Source organism: Vanessa atalanta, chromosome 8, assembly GCF_905147765.1.
Source record: "Vanessa atalanta chromosome 8, ilVanAtal1.2, whole genome shotgun sequence".
Taxonomy (NCBI): Eukaryota; Metazoa; Arthropoda; class Insecta; order Lepidoptera; family Nymphalidae; genus Vanessa; species Vanessa atalanta.
This window is the reverse complement of record NC_061878.1, coordinates 11,102,051-11,121,932: the sequence shown is the minus strand read 5'-3', so window position 1 is coordinate 11,121,932 and position 19,882 is coordinate 11,102,051. Positions and strand designations below refer to the sequence as shown.

At 34.1% G+C, this 19,882-nt stretch overlaps 1 protein-coding gene across 7 annotated transcripts in view; it reads left to right on the top strand.

The window, feature by feature from the left end:
* Positions 1-19,882, top strand: part of LOC125066024 — a 32,632-nt gene that overhangs the window by 9,895 nt on the left and 2,855 nt on the right. For 2 of the 7 annotated variants that reach the window (XM_047673905.1, XM_047673903.1), the window contains exons 3-18: positions 6,975-6,998; positions 7,445-7,730; positions 8,205-8,272; positions 8,347-8,553; positions 8,639-8,769; positions 9,009-9,141; positions 9,949-10,064; positions 10,140-13,821; positions 14,029-14,170; positions 14,354-14,543; positions 14,651-17,016; positions 17,111-17,286; positions 18,367-18,417; positions 18,894-19,079; positions 19,526-19,652; positions 19,725-19,835. In XM_047673905.1, the coding sequence (XP_047529861.1) occupies positions 6,975-6,998; positions 7,445-7,730; positions 8,205-8,272; positions 8,347-8,553; positions 8,639-8,769; positions 9,009-9,141; positions 9,949-10,064; positions 10,140-13,821; positions 14,029-14,170; positions 14,354-14,543; positions 14,651-17,016; positions 17,111-17,286; positions 18,367-18,417; positions 18,894-19,079; positions 19,526-19,652; positions 19,725-19,835 (7,996 nt within the window). Of the gene's footprint in view, positions 1-6,974; positions 6,999-7,444; positions 7,731-8,204; positions 8,273-8,346; positions 8,554-8,638; positions 8,770-9,008; positions 9,142-9,948; positions 10,065-10,139; positions 13,822-14,028; positions 14,171-14,353; positions 14,544-14,650; positions 17,017-17,110; positions 17,287-18,366; positions 18,418-18,893; positions 19,080-19,156; positions 19,276-19,525; positions 19,653-19,724; positions 19,836-19,882 lie in introns of those variants that run through there. The other 5 variants (XR_007119651.1, XM_047673904.1, XM_047673906.1 and 2 more) reach the window with 5 other exon arrangements.

The window sequence follows — 19,882 nt, the reverse complement described above, 5'->3', positions numbered from 1 at the left end:
AGTAATGTTTTTGCATAATCGATATAAAAGGGAGGTTATTTTGTATGTTCTTATTAATTTATTTATTCTGTTTATGAATCTTTTTGCGATGTGTTCATTATAGATCTATCTTAATTTCATTGGTAATGGGAGAGTTATGTTTTTAATTGAAAAAAAAACTAATATTCAGTAAATATTTTAAAGGTAGTTTTTTTTTGTTTATACCTGTTTAGTTATGAATAGTTTCTAAAGTAGCGTCTCATTTTTATGTAATATTGGATTTGCAACCCAAATTTTATTGGGTTCTAATAAAATTTCAGCGTGATAAAATGTCAAAAAGCTAAAATACACTTGAACTTTAGAATTATAACATATTTAACGTGGGATGGTATATTTATATGTAGGACAAAATTAACTATAGACTATGTAACGACGACGACGACACGACGAAGGTATACTTTTTAAATATTTCTTATTTAAAAATCTCAAAGGACGTCAATGTCCACATCGCTATTTCAATTATTTTGGCACGAAAACAATGTCATTAATATTGATACTATTTTTGTACGGTATTTACGTTTATATATCAACTGGAGATGCATTATTCCGTTCATGTAAGAACATTTTTGTCATTTTTAATTTACATCTGTAATGTGCTATTAAATGTTGTTTTAAGCTTGATATAAAATAAGGAATTCAAAATGCGTCGAGAGCTAATAAATACATAAGTGGTAAAAATTTAATAAAAGTTATCGAATTTACTGAACAAAGACTAAAATATGATCAACGATCATTCAACTTTAACTTGCTTTATTCCTTTTCTTTACGTTACGTTTCGTTTCCGTAATTCGTAATAGTAAATTCCGTTGACATAGAAATATTTTTTATCTTAACTAATGAAAAACTATGCAACGGTATAAGTTTTATATAAAACCGACTCAAAATTTGACAGTCTGTAAATGTTCCACCGTTGGGCAAAGGCCTCCTCCTCTGTTTTTACTTCATCACGTTTACTTCATCACGCAGCTCCAATGCGGATTGCTTGTTTGATTCACATAATGATTAATTAAATTTAAATTTTCTCACTAATTCTCCTTGCAACATCTTTCTTCACTGATAAGTACAAGACGGCTTTCTATACTAATATTATATGATGAAAAAGTTGACTACATGTAGGAGATAATCTACGGAACTAATAATCGAATTTCAAAAATGTTTTTACTGGTAGAAACTACTTTACTCCTGAGTGCTACAGGGTAAAAATTATATTTATATCATATAATTTTCTTTATTAATAAATAACACCAGTGCGAAGCCGAAACAGGTCGCTATGTATGTAACATATTATATAAACAAAACACATCCAAACTCGGTGAACCCGCGATCTTTGATAACAAGCCACGTGTTATATACACTCGATTATCTCGGCTCTCGTTCGTTTGTTCTTCCCGATAAATGTATAATCCAATAAGTTATAAAAGTGATATAATATTTATATTAACAATGTACTAAGGCAATACTCTATCTTACGTTAGAAAGAGCGTTTGTTCTTCACATTTTACGTCATCATCACTATTAACTGTTTACAATGTTTTACCGAGAATATTATGTTCTTTATCTTTAGCGCTAGTCGGAACTTCTTTAGTTTTCCTCAATGATATTTATTTTTCTCATATATATATTCAAATTCTTATAAATTAGCACCTAATATAAGATAGAATGTATACTTTCTGCTTTTTATGTCATAAAGGCAGATATGGTTACAAAAGTATGTTTTTCGTAGAAAACCATATGAGTTATAATTTTTTTATGATATAAGTAGGAATAGATGCTACCTGATTTTTTTTTTGTTTTGTTTGGCAGTAGAAAGAGCTGGCACAAAACCCTACTAACAAGTATGTATAATATTATTTTTAATCCTCTACACATTTTTATTAAGAGGCTGTATAAAAAGTAAATTATTTTTTTTCAACAATCGTTTAATCATTCATATCGTATCAACATTACTCATATGGAATATAGGAAAAACCGGAAGAACTCGGGGGATATTTTTCTCCTTGAATAATCAGGGAAAAGCCAGGGAAAGTAAAAAATCTTTATTGATCGTAAAAAAAGAGTTCTTTATTTTACCCTAAACTCCCTGTAAAATTTGTAAAATCTGTGTAAAAAACATGGGAAAGTCAGGGAATTTGTGAGTCAGTAATGCGTGAAAACCATGAAGTTCCTTTGAAGTTTCCTTACATTTTGTGTCCGTGTCTTTTTGAGTTCCCTGTTTATCGTTTTTAAACGATATTTTGTTATTAATTTGCTTAAAGTAAATAATAAGAAAATGTTTAGTTTATGAGTTACAAGAAACATAAGTTCCCATTCGACATTCACTCACATTGTGTGCAGATTGTCACAGTAAACGTTTACTACATCATTGTTCGGCGACGTTGATGTTAGTCCCTTGAATACTTAATACTATTGTGTTTCAAAATGCCATTGATTGTGTCTATAGTATAGGTTTTGTTCGATTGTATAACTGTGACTTCCTTACGTGTTATGTTTTGTTATGATTTAATAGATTACTTTCTTTGATTCTTCATTGTCTTCATAATTCTTTACGTTATGTAACAAACTTATAAATGTCCCGCTACTGGGTTGGGTTGAATGTCTTCTATCCTTTTAAGGATAGGAGTTGATACCACCACGCTGCTTCAATGTTATATTAAATAGATTAAAACCTGATAGATTGTTTTTTTTCAATTAATACTAAGAAGACCATCACATAATTGTATAAACTTACAGTCAGGTGGCTATTTGATCACCATTTTTGAAATTTTAATCTACTAAAATGTATTTTTTAACATTTAAAGAGAATGTTTTTTTTTTTGTTTTGTCTTGATATACATCAGTGGTGCTATTGCGATTATAACATAGCTACTGTTGCTATCAAATATTTGTTGCAGTGGATAAATCAGTATTATGCTACTGCAAAGGTCCACATACTGATTTATATTTTTTTTGATTTGATTTGATATCAATCCCCAAAAAAATATTTGTTAAATCAACAACAAACAACTGTAGCAATTGTTGCTAAGTAATAGCACCACAGAGCAGCGTGATATAATTCTGATATCTTCCCCTGAAAAGGAGAGTCGTCCTTAGCTAAACACTCGGCAACTTAAAATATCAGTAACACAACGAGAGTTATATCTAATGTTGATCTAAACTTTTGATCTACTAGAAAGTGAGAGATAGCAGTGAAAGTTAAATGCAATATGATCGTTGTTATACTTATTTCTTGCAAATATCTACATATTATGTTTATATATATATATATATATATATATATATTATTGAAAATATCCCTGCCATGACTAACACGTCTAGTTTACTATATATAAAATAGCATAGACATAAAAGGTTTTTTTTAAAACCGTCTACGTCCTGTTTGACCGATTCTTTATGTTTGTATATTGAGTATTTTATGAGAATCTTCATGAACGATTTTTTTTATGACGAGCTAAATTCTTACGTAAAGCGCTTTATCCTTCTACTCTACAATATCAACGTACCATTTTAAAATACATACACATTTAGAAATCTCATTAAAATGACTATAAAATAGCACACGTAAACAATTTGTAGTAAAGTATACATTTCTAATTATCATAGGATGTATGAAAGAACAAAGAAAATTTTCCATCTAACCACTGGACACAGCCGCGAAAGCCTAGCGGCACTGCTTGAACTAGTTTCGTGAACCATTGTTACCTTTTTTTAACTTAATTGCTTCGGACGACAACTGTTACACATTTTTGTTTTAGGTTTCATATTAATTTTAGAGGATTCATCTGGACTACAAATTAAAACAGCACATTTTTTATATATAAAATTAAAACTCATTTGTCTATAAATAACGGTAAAATGGCAATAAAAAAATCGAGATCACAGAATCAGTATACACTGTAATAAAATCACACAAGATTTGTTTATCAGTAGTATAATATGGACTATCAAAAGGAATCAGGAGATACTAGATATAACATAGACATGTTTCGTGTAGCGTGCGGTCAACCTGGGCATATGTCGAGTTATATTGTTTTTGACTTAAAATTGGTATCAATGATATCCACACAATACTAACTGAGCCTGTGGCTTTACCATTTACACACGAATCATTTTAACCACCAAAAGAGGTGAATTTAAAAAAGTAGCCCTTATCTATCCCAGGGAATCAATTTCCATACTAAATTTCATATAAACCGGTTCAGTGGTTTAAGCTACTTATGAATTTATAATATCGATATATATGATATATATTTTGAGTAGATGAATAAAATGGTAAATATTGTCTGCACAAAAGCCACACAGATCATCATCCTTAGATCATTGTCTCTCACAGCTTAACACAAAAAATCGGATAATCATCAAAAGCACAGCTCGTGACTTAGGCTAATACGTATCCGTTTTCAAACTATATTTCCATGGCTAATGTATATTTAGACAAAGTTGCAAGAATTGTTAATGGTGCATCATGAAATGCCTATTTCCACGTGACATAACGAGGAAATTATGACGGTCCGTAACAAAAGAGTGACAAAAGAGGTAACTAACAAGTAACAGCCGTCAGCTGTGCCCATTCACACGGAATTGCGTGTGTTAAGCGGGTACTTATTGAAACAAGATAAACATGTTCAATCTTCACATTGCCCATCGCTTTGATTTATATGTCCCACTTGCACATAAAGTGGAGTAGGTATTACATATTATCCTTAATTGTTTAAGATTCCCAAGTAAGTAATAAAATCGTCAAATTTGGTTCTAGCTTAATCCATATTTACTAATCGTTCATCTACAACTTTGCTATAATATATATTAAACTTTGCTATGATTCCGTCATTGTAATTGCTTCTGAATGTGAATGTCACTACGAGTTCTAACTCATAATAAGACATTAGACGAAAACATTCGATTTGTTCAATGGTGTTTCGTTCCTGCAATTGTATTAAGGCGTGACTTACACGAATCAAATGGCCATGAATGCTGAAATGCTCCATTATGCTCTAGCCAATTCGAAAATTGTGACTCATCGTTATCAATCTTACGTCTATGGTCAAGGTGTTTCCCGCACCTCTTTGAATACTACTTTGATTATGTCGTTGTGCTTCGTATTATATATTTTATATATTTTGCATTATTAATGTATATGAATTTCACTTAAGTCTGTTTATTAAAGCGATTTGTCGCTTAGGATAACTGAATCCTAGAAATAAGCGGCCTTCAAAACTATAACAAATAATATAATATTCAGAAAAAAATTCCCTTTGAATATAGTCAATAGATAATATTTTGGAATGGACTCGACATCATCATTGTTGAATGAATCGAAATTTGTTTGTAATTTTATACACGATACCAAAACATGCCTCAGTTGATCACTATCACACTCTTAATTCTCACGCCCTTATATTTTGATAATCAGGAACTTCTTCTAAATTGTTCTTCCTTTCACCGAAAACGTCATTGCATTTATCTTGTACCATCCTCAATCTCGCCGCTATTGCTCTACGCCCACTTTTTTTATAAATTCATCTTTAATTTAATTAATACTTATGTTAGTAAGCAGTCTGCGCGCAAAAATCATACCCGTATGTACTATGTTGGTATGGTTATTAATATTAGTAACGATCGTATCCTACTATAATCCTAGAGTGATTAAAGTTTGGAATCGCTATACTGAAATTAAATTAACTAAACATTTAACTTTTCTTAGCACCAAGACATTTGTACTGTATAGTATATATTACTGGACATGATACGATTATCTAATTGTTATTTTTTTGTTCAATTTTAGACATTAAGATAGGTGATTTTAAACGCCGTCTTCAATGTTTATTTGGTTCAAAAAATGTTTATGGAAAAACGAAGGCACGTATAATTCGAACAAATTAATGTGTACAAAACTCAATTCTTGTTCAACTTTTAGACTGACGTCATTAGTTTACCGTAATTATATCATTATTACCGTGAACATGTGACTGTTAACAGGAAATTTTAAGAGTACGAGTGATTAATCTCTATTCATTTTTCTTGCTCTTAATAAGCAATATCCTGTACATATTCAATGTATTTTCGCTGAGTCACAGATATTGCTTGTTGTTAGATTATGCTTTATTGTTCATGATACTATGTCAGATTTACCACATAAAGGGAATTTTACAAGAAGTTTGCAAAAATAACTATTGTTTTTATTGTTTCAGTATTCGTAATATTACTGAATTAGAAGGAAGTAAAAATTTAATATTATTATTATTTTATATTATATTTTTAACATTACAATAGATAAAAGTTGCTAGATTTTTATAAAATTGGCTTATTATGTGAATACATTAAGGTATTAAATATGAGATAAGTAAGACGTAATAAGGTTTGGCTCGCAAATAATTGTCTTGAGAGATTTGCTTATAACTTAGCATTTATATAACATTATATACAATACCACGGGTAAAATAATATTTTAGTATAAAACCCTCATCAGTATAAAATTTGGTGCGAAGTCAGGGCGGATAGAGAGGCACTTCTCACTGTGACCTCCTTACTAGTTAAACGTGCGCTAAGAGTATGACTGCAATCTAGGAAGTCAGGTTCAACCCATTGTAAACTTTCACATGGAAGGCGTTCCGTGTACCGTTAAGGACTTTTTTATATAGATGTAAATTACTTTTATTTTATTCTGAGCTATAGTTCCCAAAAATCCAAAAAGGTAGTCGATCACGATGCTACTTTTATTAAAATCCAACCAATGTTTATCGCGTGCTACGCGAAGCGGTCAGAGTTTTTTTTAAAACAATATCTTCCACGAGTTAATTCACGTATACAGACCCGTAACGATTTTGTTTTATGTACAAATGATTATTTTCATAGTCAGTAAGTAAACAATGATTGTTGTACTTTAAACATTTATATATACATACATATATTCATCGTTTGTTTTCTCTTGTCTGCAGCCGAGCGAAGGAACGGACAATCAGGTAGTGGCTCATTCTAAAACTATTTGTGTTGTTTACTTCGTGTTGTCTCTGTTCATTGTGTTGCTTTTGTTGTTGAAACAATTAACCTTAATGATTTTTAGAATATTTTGTTTCATTAATGTACATATTTGTAACGAATTATAATATATATGTCCTGTGTTTTAATACTAAAACTTCGTATTATATAATAAATAACAATCAAAAATCTAAAATAATGTTTGTAAGCACCGCAATTATTAAAAAAATATTATGTATAATAGTAGGCACCTCGTATAAATATCGCTTCTTACATTTTTATGTTCTTGGCAAAGCAAAAGCAAACTTATCAAATTATTTGGATAAATGGTTTACGTATATTGTTGACTTATATATATATATATATATATATATATAAGTCAGTATATATATATATATATATATATATATAAATGTATCAATTTCAACAGCTATTCGCTTCAAGTGTATCCCACCTCCACGATGTTCGACACTCGACGCAGCCTCCCGATTCGGGCTTCTCCGAACCGGTCAACAACAACATCAACGAAGACAATAACAACGGGCCCATCTCACTGCGGGAAATGCAGAATATCGCAAACAACAACGCCGCTGTGTACATCGTCAGTGAGAACGAGGAACGAAACCGCATTAGTAGAGAATCGGTGGTCGAGTTTGAACCTCTCCCGTCGGGAATTCGAGTACTTGACCCCCTCGAAACTTGCGCTGATTGGTTTGGTAAGCTTGTTTACTAAAACACAATTACTTATTAAGTAAAAAACATGCTTTAACTCAATCCATGTACGTACTATAACAACTTACAATGTAGTATTCTAGATTGTAACTATTGTCCCCAGCAACATAAGTATGCCCAAGTCTTTTAGATAGAGCTGATTTAATGTTCAGTGGTGATATATGACAATCTAACAGGTGAAATTAAATAAATGTTAGTAAAGTTAAATTGAATATATATTGCGATGACCAGTTCTAGTAAAAGACATATTAATATATGTAGAAGACTTACAAGTAATATGCACATATATGTACATACGTCCCAGTTTTCATATATTTGTTTAGCTGTTTAATAAAATAACCATGAATTTTGTTTGTTTTTTTTTAGTATTTTTACATTTTGTATAAGCTATTATCGTAATAATGATACACTGAGATTGTATTAAATTATATTTACACTAAATCAAATTTTGTTTGCAGCTGGTGAAGATTTTCCAAGAAATCAATTGCAGTATCTTCGGGAAATTGGGCGCGGTTGGTTTGGAAGAGTACGTATAAAAACTAATATAGTTACAAATGGCGTTGTATTTCAATAAATGTAATAATGTTGTTTCTGTACAAGGTGGTGGAAGGCGAAACAGAGGATGGAACGGGCACCACTACAGTTGCCGTCAAAATCCTTAATCAGAATGCTAGCCTTGAGGATAAAGCAAGGTTTCTAAATGAAGCTCGCCCATATAGAGACATGAATCACGAGAATATCTTAGGGTTCGTTGCGAAGTGCCTCCAAGAAGATCCCTGGATACTTATATTCGAATTATGCTCAATGGTAAGATAAGCTTATAAAAAATAATTGATGAATGTATTAGAATGTAAATATCAAAATGACGATTTTCGTCCAATTGTCTTTGCAGGATCTACAACAGTACCTAATAGTGAATCGACCAAAGATGGCCATTTTAAACGAAAGCGGGGTTCCGTTGCAACTCATGTGTGACGTCGCTTCCGCTCTCGCCTATATGCACTCTAGGGGATTCCTATACGGGTTGGTATCATTCGATTTGATAAATAATGAGTTTACATCAGTTTATTTGAAAATTATATGTATTCATATTGCTAAGTTAGAAACGCTATTATTAACTTGACCGCTGTGTAACATATGTATATTCACGTCTGGAATGAAATGTTCATCACTTCAAAACTTATGAATTCTGCAAACGCATTGAGACCAAATTTATTAACTATAATTAAAAAAAACCTGTTTAATTGAATAACTGTCGTTAGATGCCTGTGGAGCGGCAACGTGCTGGTCCGCGGGTCGGACAGCCCGCGCGCCGTCGTGGGCCACTACGCGCGCAGCGAGCCGCAGCCGCGTCCGCGCGCGCCCGAGGCGGCGCGGCAGCCGCCCGTCTGCACGGTAACGTCACGTATTATGAACTTAAATATATTGCACTCTAGAGGATCTAGAAATTCCAAGTATACTTCTTACATTAGTGGCTTTAAGGCAGATCCAAGGTTTCGAATGCCGTCCGATCATAGGAGTGAGGGAAAGAAATGGCACCTGTTTGTGCATACAATTTACACTTGTTTAGTTCTATTATCTCCATTGAATCCATCCCGTGGTCGAATTGGCCATCAAAATTATCATGCACTTGTCGTTAAGTTGGGTATAACTGACATCAAACACTATACGACGAGCCCACAAGCTTTTGTAATGCAACAAAGTCAGTCTCTGACAATAGCATTGTTCTCAATCTACAAATGACAGTCTGAGTAAAGGTTAGTTAGTTGAGAAGGTTAGGTGAATAAACGTATACCATTTTAACGAGTAAAATTTAAAATTGATGTAGTTACTGGACAATACATAGCCAGGCTTAACAATAATGAACAATAATTAATAAAAAAAATAATAAAACAAAATAATTTGTTGCATTTGTTATCCTATAACTTCAATCCGTTATTCGTAGCCCTCGTAAAAGACAAGCGATAAAACTAAATAGCATATAGTTACATTTGTGTATATGCCAAAATGGCTCGATATTTTACATGTCATCAATTTTGTTATTAAAAATTTTGAACTGTACGTCTGGTTAAACTGTATTGACGTCAAACTTATATGTGTACACTAAATCAATTTAATTTTTGTGAGTATACAATATTAAAAACAAGCTTGAAGATTAATAATGAATATAAAATACAAGAATATTATAAACTGATTAAACAGGCGAGTACCGATATATGGTCGCTCGGGTACCTGGTGTGGGAGGTGTGCGCGTGGGGTGCCACGCCGCCCGACGAGCCTCCGCCACCCGACCTGCCCTGTCCTTACCGGAACCACCTGTAAGTATTACATACAACTCCATACAATAGACAGAAATCTCGCCTATGGTTTCAATTCTACATTATCTATTCCAGGTATCAAGTGATGCAATTGTGCTGGAACCCCAATCCGGAGGAGCGACCGACGGCCGCTCAAGTACACGCTCTGTTAAATCACCTACATTTCACGCATAAACACACAAGCGACGCCGCTAAAGATGACGGCTACGCCAGTAGTGATTTTGAAGAAAGATGGCAGAGACTCAAACCTAACTCGATACCAAAAATAGATGAGCATGTCGCTATCGTCCACGCCCCGTCCACGTCCATGGCATCGCATTTTACAGGCTCAGACCAGGAGTTTGATAATGTACAAACCATACAGGATTCTCTCAGCGTCGAAATGGATACAGCCGTTTCTAGATCCAGCAGTATAATGTCCGACAAAGACCCTCTCTCGATACAAATAAAATCTGAAAGCTTAACTAACCTTCACGGTTCCCTCGAGGATGTAAGAAATATCTACCTCACACACAACGAAACACCGGCTCTCGAATGCCATCAGGGGAACATAAACCTTGAAGAAAGCAAAGAGAAGGAACAAGATCGCTCCGATAGCTCAGTTGATCCTTGGCTTAAAGATATAATTACTGATAGTCAAGACGATGTGAGTTACTATAAGGATGTTAGTGATGTTATAAAGAATCTCGATAATATACTAAATTCAGAGAAAACTTCGAGTTCAGAGTCGAGTCACCAAGCTAGTCCTTCAAGGGATAATTTAAGCTTGGAATGCAAGAAAGATTATCCAATGCCCACTTCGATGGTCAAGTCTCCAGGGATCAGTAACTTCCAAAATATTCTTGAAATGGGTTTTGCTGCAGAATCCGATCTAACGGAAGAAGATGACGGCGATCGTGATACTATTGGCACATTAAGCCATTCTTTCGAACGTCATAGTGATACTACCAGCCAACAAACCCTCGAGAATATTACTCCGGAAACGCCAATTAAAGGATTAGATATTTCCGATAATATTGAAACAAAACCATTTACAGATTATGAACCGAACTTTAGTAAAATAAATGAACCAGAAATCAATTATGTGCACCAAGATAGTGATCTGCCAAAAGAAAATAGAATAGACAGTAGCGATAGTAAAGTACCCAAACTAAAGGAATTATGTGTAGCCTCAATACCTAGTGTAAGTGAAACCATTGAACAAGTGATTTTTAAACAAGACTGTCAAACATCAAATTATGATAATAAATATGCAGATATAAAAACTGATAGTACAGAAACTAAGTCAGTAGATATTAATAAACAAAATGATAGCAATGAAATAGAACAAGATTTTTGTAAAAATATTGACACTGAAAAACATAAATGGGGAAATAATTCTACAGAAAAAGAAACTATACTGTCTGTCTTAGATAACGCGAAGACAGCAATAGAACCGGACTCCCGTACATTCAGTGCAAATTTAATTACAGAAGAAAATAACGTATTTGGTTTAAATAGATCTTCACTAGAGAGAGAAAATACTTCAACTAACTCATTTTCATGCCTAACACCTGAAGATAACAAAGTGAAAGAAACCGTTTCAGTAACTGAATGTGAACTTTCTTGTAAAGAATCTCTTGCTGAATTTACGTCTTTGCCTGTTACTAACGATGTCTTGCCAAATGTTATTAATAAAACAATTTTTAAGAAAGATAAATTCGATAGCACAAAGGAAATGATCGTTGCAAATAATGTAGAAGTCTTAAGCGAGAGTTGTGAAGATATATCAGAAAATATTACACAAAGCCAAGAACCTAACAGTTCATTACCGGAATTTAAAGAATTGTCAAAATCTATAGATAATTCTCCCATTGAAATATCTGAAAATACAAGCTTACAAATCAACAATATTAATAATGGTATTACAATAAGTAAATGTCTTGCGAAAAATGGTGATTTTGCAAGCCCAATAAATAACTCTATCCAAAAAGAGGAAAGTTCTTTAATTGTAAAAAAGAAAGAACGTGATTTGGATAAAATTGAGTCAAGTTCAGGTTTTTCGGTAGATAATTCTAATCTATCTAGTGAAAGTAATCTTTTATTTTTAAATGATACAACTAATCCTGTTATGATAACTAAAGAATTATCTAAGACTGAAAATATTACTATTGATAAATGCGATTCAATAAACAAATTGATGAATCTCGAAGATACAAGTGAGATAAAAATTACAAATAATGATTTAACTAATAGTCAGTGTGATAGAAATATGGAAGTCTTAGAACCAGTCAATAACGTTTTAAAATATATAGAACCAGAAAAGGAGTCACCTGAAACAGTACAAATAGTTAAAAACGTAGAAATCTCATCTCCTATGCAAAACCCTTCTTGTCTAGTAGATGTTAACAATGAATGTGCAAACAAAGCAAATAACAACATTCGAACAGCATTTGAAAAAGTGTTATTACCTGAAGAAGTACAAAATAAAAATGATAACGATGTGTTTATTTCACAATCTATAGAAACAAATAATATTGAAGATGCATCCCATAGATTAGAACATGTTATAAGTCCTAAATCAGACGCAACGGTGAAAGAAGAATTGAGTGATAGTACTGTATATATGGATCTCACTAATAATACCAATAGTAACATTTTAGAAGACTACAGCGCAGATAATACTGTTAAGTGTGTAATTAAATCTTGTCTTGAGGCACCTTGTATTGAATCTTCTTGCTCGCTTGTCAAAAATGATTCAACGGTGTACTTAGATCTCCCTAATATTATAAGAGAAACCTATAGTTTTTTGCATTCAGAAAAATGCATTAGTAGTCAACAAATAGACGTAAATGATAAGATATGCACAAGTACACCTAAAGGAAGTGATACTTCAACAGATAATATTCTGGAAATTGATGCAAAGCAGTCAGATATATTATCGGAAACAAAGGTCCCCAATTATGGTCATGGTGTCACACTGACGAAATTAGAACAAAAATATGTACCAGAAAACATAAGTCCTTTTGAATCTCCTTCTAAAAGTCATCATACGGATACCTACGATGAAAATAGTTCCGTAGTTTTAGGTCCATTTGAGAATTGTACACTCGAATTATATAAAGGCGTTAAATCAATAGCAGAACTAGCTGATTTACCTAAAGAAGAACTGCTAGCGTTTTCGTCTAACTTTAGTGACATTAATCTCGAAACGCCATCTCCATTACGAGACGGAAATTTTCTTAACGAAGTGCCGGATCTTGTCCCCGACGAATTGCATTTCGATCAAATTGCTACAATGAGCGAATCAAAACCAGAATCTCAATCAAATGAAATGATCTCAGAAGAAACAGAAGAACAATCTTCAACAGAAAAACGCGTTTCACCTTTAACTCCACCAAATTCGCCGGGAATTTTTCTTGCATCAACATCACAAAAGAAATATTTAGTTGATATAGATATTAACAGCCCTAATGCCCAGGAATCTAACAGTAATCAAGAAGCAGTAGATTTGAATCAAATAGACCTACAAATGACGACAAAATTGGCCATGGCGGAGAACGAAAATAATTTAAACATTGAATATTCCGGACCGTTAACTGAGGAAGGCTTGACATTAGATGACTCAGTTATTATGCGAGATAATGATGCGATACCGGAATCATACTTGGCTGGTAATGGAGGATCAGTGGAGGACATGAGAGAAAACCTTGTTATTGATGAAGAAAGAATGAAAGAATTGAGGAACGAGTTGGAATTGAAATTGCCATTAGCTCAGGTATTTTTATAAATTTTATTTTAAACAATTAAACGATAAAATCATATATTCGAATATGTATAAAAAACATAAAATGTCATATAAAATAACCTTTTTTAGAGAAATTTTTTTCTTTTAAAAAATTAGTGTTCATAATCGGGTTTATAAATCTTAGTGTAGTTTTTTTTTGTATTACATATAAAATATTACAAATTTTATCCAAATTAGGTGGCAGGTATAGAGCCAGCGGTGGAGGGTGAGTGGACGGAGCTACCGCCACCACCCGAACTGGTGCTAACGTACGGCGCGCTTTCGCCTATTGCAGAAGAGACGCGCATGCAGCTCTGCGCATACGAGAACGACGATCAGTGTGAGTTTCACAAAGAACGTGTTTACGTGATACACTAAAAAACATTTTCCAAATTGAAGGGAATGTTGTGTTTCCTTGTAAGTGCAAAATATTTAATTTTATGAAAACTGTTTAGAACATATGATGTTAAATGAACGACACTATTCTAGATTATCATAGTAACCCTTATCTAACAATATGCAGGGAATGCCTCGGTTCGTACAGAATCATCGGCAAGCTATCCTGAACCCTGTAACAACTCAACGGACGAGGTGACCGACTTGCCAACAGCTGCCAACAGTGTTCCGCAACACTCCACTTACACCATCCACTCAAAAGATCCTTCGATAAACCACACGTACACGGTGCAGAAAGAAGTCATTAGCAGCAAAGAGTAAGAATATAAGTCTTTTGGTTTAAAATAATGAACAAAGTTATTCGTTGGAATTTATCATTAAGCAGATATGCAGATATATATTCTATTATACTTTTTTTTTACAGAATAACAATGTCTGCAGATAGCTTGAATGCTAGCCCGCTAAAAAAGTTACAAGAAACCCAATCGCCAATAGATGACAAAACTTACAATAAAAACGAAGACGAAAAAGAATCGAACTGCGAAAGACTTTCACAAGTGTCACCTTTCCTTCTCAGCCCTACAACGGATACATCCGTCCCCGAGAACTCTGATAACCCGGTCGGTTTGTCTACATTCTCTAAAACGACAGTCCCTACAGATGCTAAATCCTCTAAACCATCCGAAACCCAATGCTTGTCTAAAGCTACAAGTATCGATTCATGGTGTTCGAACGACACTCTCTACAATGTAGAAGAAAACTTCGACGATCTCGCTATGGATCCGGATGTGCCTTTAGATTTTGACACTGAGATTGAGAGAGATAAAAGTGAAAGCGATGACACCCTTACTCACAACGAGGACGAGAAGGAAGCAAGTCATTGCTCGACCTATATAATTCACGATAGCAAATCCGAAGTTTGCGGTACATTTTCACCAGATTCGATTACCGCTAACGACAATTATACGTACACTAAAATAAAAACAGATGTGGCGACTACTACGCCTTCTGTAAATACGAAATCCGATTTAAATGATTCTACGAAAAATACTCAAACGAAAGATCTAGCTTATGGTACCCTAATGTCTGGACACCCATCTTATTCTAATTGCACTACAGAATTAGGATCTGGTTTGGACGAAGCATGGAAACTTCCGCAACCTGAATTAGTAAGAAGATCACCAATCGGTAACGAAGTCAGCTTTACGCCACCTAAACATGTTGAAAAGAAGGAAATAAGTATTATGGAAAGTCCCCAATTAACTTCAGAACCACGTATTAAGAAAATGAACAGCCTAGAAATTACGTGTTTAAAAGATGATTCGACAGAGAGTAACAAAGGCGGTGACACCTCTGAACCACGAGTTCTTTCTGAAATAAATAATAGTCCAAATATTTATTTTATGAATATGGCACACTCTGCAACAAGTACACCTTTTGCTGTGAACATCGAAAATTGTGAAAACTTAGAAACAATACCAATTCATCTACCTCATATCCAAGGAGAGAATAGTGAAGAAATTGCTAATAATGTCCCAAATTTTCGATCATTTTTTCAGTCAGCTGAAATCCGACCGCAAGATATTTCTTCAAACGTAAGTAACGACGGTCATAGCACCGAAATTTTACTAGAAGGAGAAAGCAAGACCTTAAGTCAAGATATTACTAGGGATATGTCATCAAAAACTCCTTCTTATTCGGATTTTGAAAATTCGGCTATGACAAAACCACAAGACGTCCATACGAGTGAGAAATCTAGTCAAAGTATGGAAAGCGGAATAAGCTCTGAAGATTTCCGCCATTTTGAAAACTCAGTAAAAAACCGGCCTCAAGACCTTTCGTCGCTCATCGATGCTAGCTCTCTTTTACTAAAAAGCGAAAGACGATCTAGTGAACTTGTCATGGGTAGTCTAATAAGCACAGGTTTAGATCTCACTAGCCAATCTGAAAGTCAAACGATCAACACGGAACCAGAATCTCTTGTTTATGTCTCATCTAATTATACAAATTTATTAGAATCTCACAATGTAGATAGTAGTCAACCACTCAATGTATTTGTTACTGATTTAGACTTGGAAGAAGAGACTGAACAACCACATTCGATTATTATAACCGAAAGCCCTTTAATTGCATCTAAAGTTAGCCCTAACAGAACTTTCGACTCGCATACAAAAACAAATCGTACAGACATGAATTACACATATGATTCCCATGCGAGTAGCTATCAGCCATTAAAAAATATTTGGCAGAACGACAGTACAAATTCTGAAAAGTTAAACGGGGTAGGTGAAAATAAAATCGACAAGCAAATGGAATCTCCAAATGAACGAAATGATCCAGAAAGTTCAATATCACAAAGTGAAATAATTACACGAGATATTGGGATAGTACCTAATTCGATAGATCAGAATGCCGAATCGAGTAGCAAATGCAACGGAGGCAATGAAATGTTTGCAATAGTAAATTTTTTGAACGAAACCTTTGAAGAGCTAGTAGAAAGCAACGTTGATGATAATGATACTGGAAGTGACATCAACAAAGACGATCAAAGTTTAAATCCCAAGAAAGTAATAGAAACCAGGTCAGAATCAGAATCTCTCAGAGAGGAGCCCGTCGAGAAAGAGGCGTCCTGTAATAATGAAGAGTGCGCTGATGATACATTTCTTTCCAATGGAGTTTTCCAGGAAGAGAAACAAATGGCTTCAGTAACGGATGATTTTTTAAAAAACGAAAAGAAATTCTGCCAGCTTGATTCTTATTTTCCCCTTCTTAGTGATATTAGATTCACTGGTAAGCGCTCCAAAAAAATTATCTGATTTATTATTTATTCTGATTTTTGTTTTGTGTCCATCCTATTTTTTCTTTATTTAATAACAATTTTCAGGTCCAGCGACAGAAATAATGACTACATCGTTCACTCAAGATTCGCCAACAGAACCCACTTCCCCTGAGTGCGAGCAAGATAGCAAACCTGACCCATCAGCGGAAATAATAAAAGAGTGGGACAGCGATAGCGATTCGCATTCCACGAACTCATCAAGCGGCGAGTTTATTTGGAAGGTAAGTGGATTAAATATTTAATTTTGTAAAAAGTATTGATTTTACATATTAGAGCTAGAAGCTCTTAAGCTTGCGGAATGGTCCTCTGTATGTGTGCATATAATTATTTACATAATTTTTATTTCTGATTATTGATAATTAATTAATTCACTGATTAAAAAAATATTGTAGTTTTGTGTTAGAGTTAGCTAAAACTTGCTATTATAATATTATTATATATTTTATATGACAAACATGGTGGTGTGTAAAGTATGTATGTGTGTGCGTGTGTGTTGATTTGAAGGTATTAATTTTTTATCTTTTTTTATAGTCCAAGGCTTTGGGTTCAGTGGCAACGGTTTTGTAAAATAACTACATAACTAAATTCATTTGGAGTATTATTTTTTGTCTTTGTTTTTTGTGTATTTTATTTTTATGATGAATGTGTCACAGCCAACTGGTTAAATTAGCCATTCCGGGCACAGCTCGCTTTGTTAATACTTTTAAGCCTCCGTTTTCTTAAAAAAATATAAAGGACATCGACAAGACCTCGTAGAGTTAGAGAGTTAACAGAGTCGACTTATGTCGACCAATTAAAAAAAACAAAGGAGTATCATATAAGTAAATGACGATATTCTATGAACGTTCAAGGAATAAACTGATGTTATTCAGATCGATTATTAAGCGATGCCTTTTACTAAAGTTGCTAGGCGTTTCATTGAATAGCTAATTTAACCAGTTGTCTTCGTATATCTTTATCGTTATTTTGCATTACTAAATATATTAACGTTTAATTAAAGATTAAAGGTGTCACCAAGGAAAATGCTCCAGATGAATAATAAAACTATTGCTTTATTATGTCAGCAAACCCCTTTTTATAGAAGGTCCTATGTTAGTAAAAAAACCTTTAATTAATTTAATTTTATAGACATGTTCAATTTGATTATAATATGTCGCTATAAATTATATTTTGTATATTCTGTAATTTCAAAAAAAATGTATGTACAGTCCCATATATAATCTGCAGTTGTACATGTCTATATGGTAACCCCGTAACGGTGTCGGTGTGCCTGCATGTAAATCTGTCTGTGTGGCGCTTAGGACGGCGACGGACACGAGACCGCGGTCGTGCCGTCCACGCACTTTGACCACGTGAGTACGTCCCTTGTATGGATTGCTTGTATATATCATTATTTCGTTTCAGTATTACCTGTAGATGTTAAATCGTAGTTTGTTTGTTGGTTCATTATGATCAATTCCATGATTGTCATGCTTTATTATATATTTTTATAAGTATTATGTATTACAAGGTTTCATCTTAGAACTCATCGTTGTAAAATCGTATAATAATATATATTAAAACTTCATGCTGAACATTAATAATAATAATTCGAATGTGCTGTCTTGTATGTCTTATTAATTGCAATAGTTCTACAATCATACGTATTCGCCTACTTAATTTAAACAGTATGATTTGGCATAGTTAATTTATTTAAATCATTTCTTATTTTCCTACATTAGGCAAACTTCGTCAAAACATATCTTTTCAAATAATTTTAAATAATAATTTATCTAATAACGATATATACAAAGTATTGCTAGTAATATATGATGTACGATGCAAACAGCAGCGTGACAGCGGGTCACAGCCGAGCTGTACAGACGAAGGGGCAGCCGAGGGCGAAGCTCCCTCCTCAGCGTCCGGAGACTCCGGCTCCGGCTCAGAAGGCGACGAGGTAGAGTTCGTGCCCTCCTCCTGGGACTGTCTTGCCGCGCCCTCCAAATCCTCGCTCAGAAGTATGGAACAACCACCGGTTAGTATCTCGTATTTGTTATGACTTGTGCGAATATTAGTGTCACGAGTCATAACAAATTTAAACACATATTTAAGGATGGAAGCGACGCAAGCGAAGCGATAGCGACCTCAGCGATGAAACATCTGTAAAGCTACCTGTGCGACCAAGCAAGTTCCCAAGGACAAAGAGACTTCGCAGTCGCTTGGTCGCGCAGGTGCGTTCAATCCTTGAAATTAAATACATTTTATGAAAGTTTTCATTTTTAATCATATTTATAAAAATGAATTGCTTATTTTATCATAACCCTTCTTAATGACATATATATTTTAAAAAAATACTACTATGCATTTTCACGGACAAAAGTAAATGATAACATTGTATCATTCCATTATATCATTCCATCTAGACGACAAATAAAATAATACTCATAAGTACGGGAGTCTGATTCGGTCTGTAACCGGCAGGACAACAAGAAGCGCGTGGTGTTCAAGCGGCAGAAGTACCACTGCGTGTACGAGTACCCGCGCGAGGCGCCCGACGCCGACGCCGACTCGCCCGCCGCCTACCTGCCCGACTACTCCACCTACTCCGGTCGGTCCTCTTTATGTCCAATTGAATATGTTCGTAAAAATGAGCACGTTTATCATTGACCGTTCATTGCAGAGTGGGATCCCGCGAGCGCCGAGGACGCAGAGTTAGGATATGGTCAACTATTTGGAGCTCCGAATCCTTTAGACTTATTCCCTCTCCGTGCCGGTATCGCATTCGGTGCAGGTTGGTAATACGATAAATATGCTTACAAAAATAGTGTAGGTTGTTAA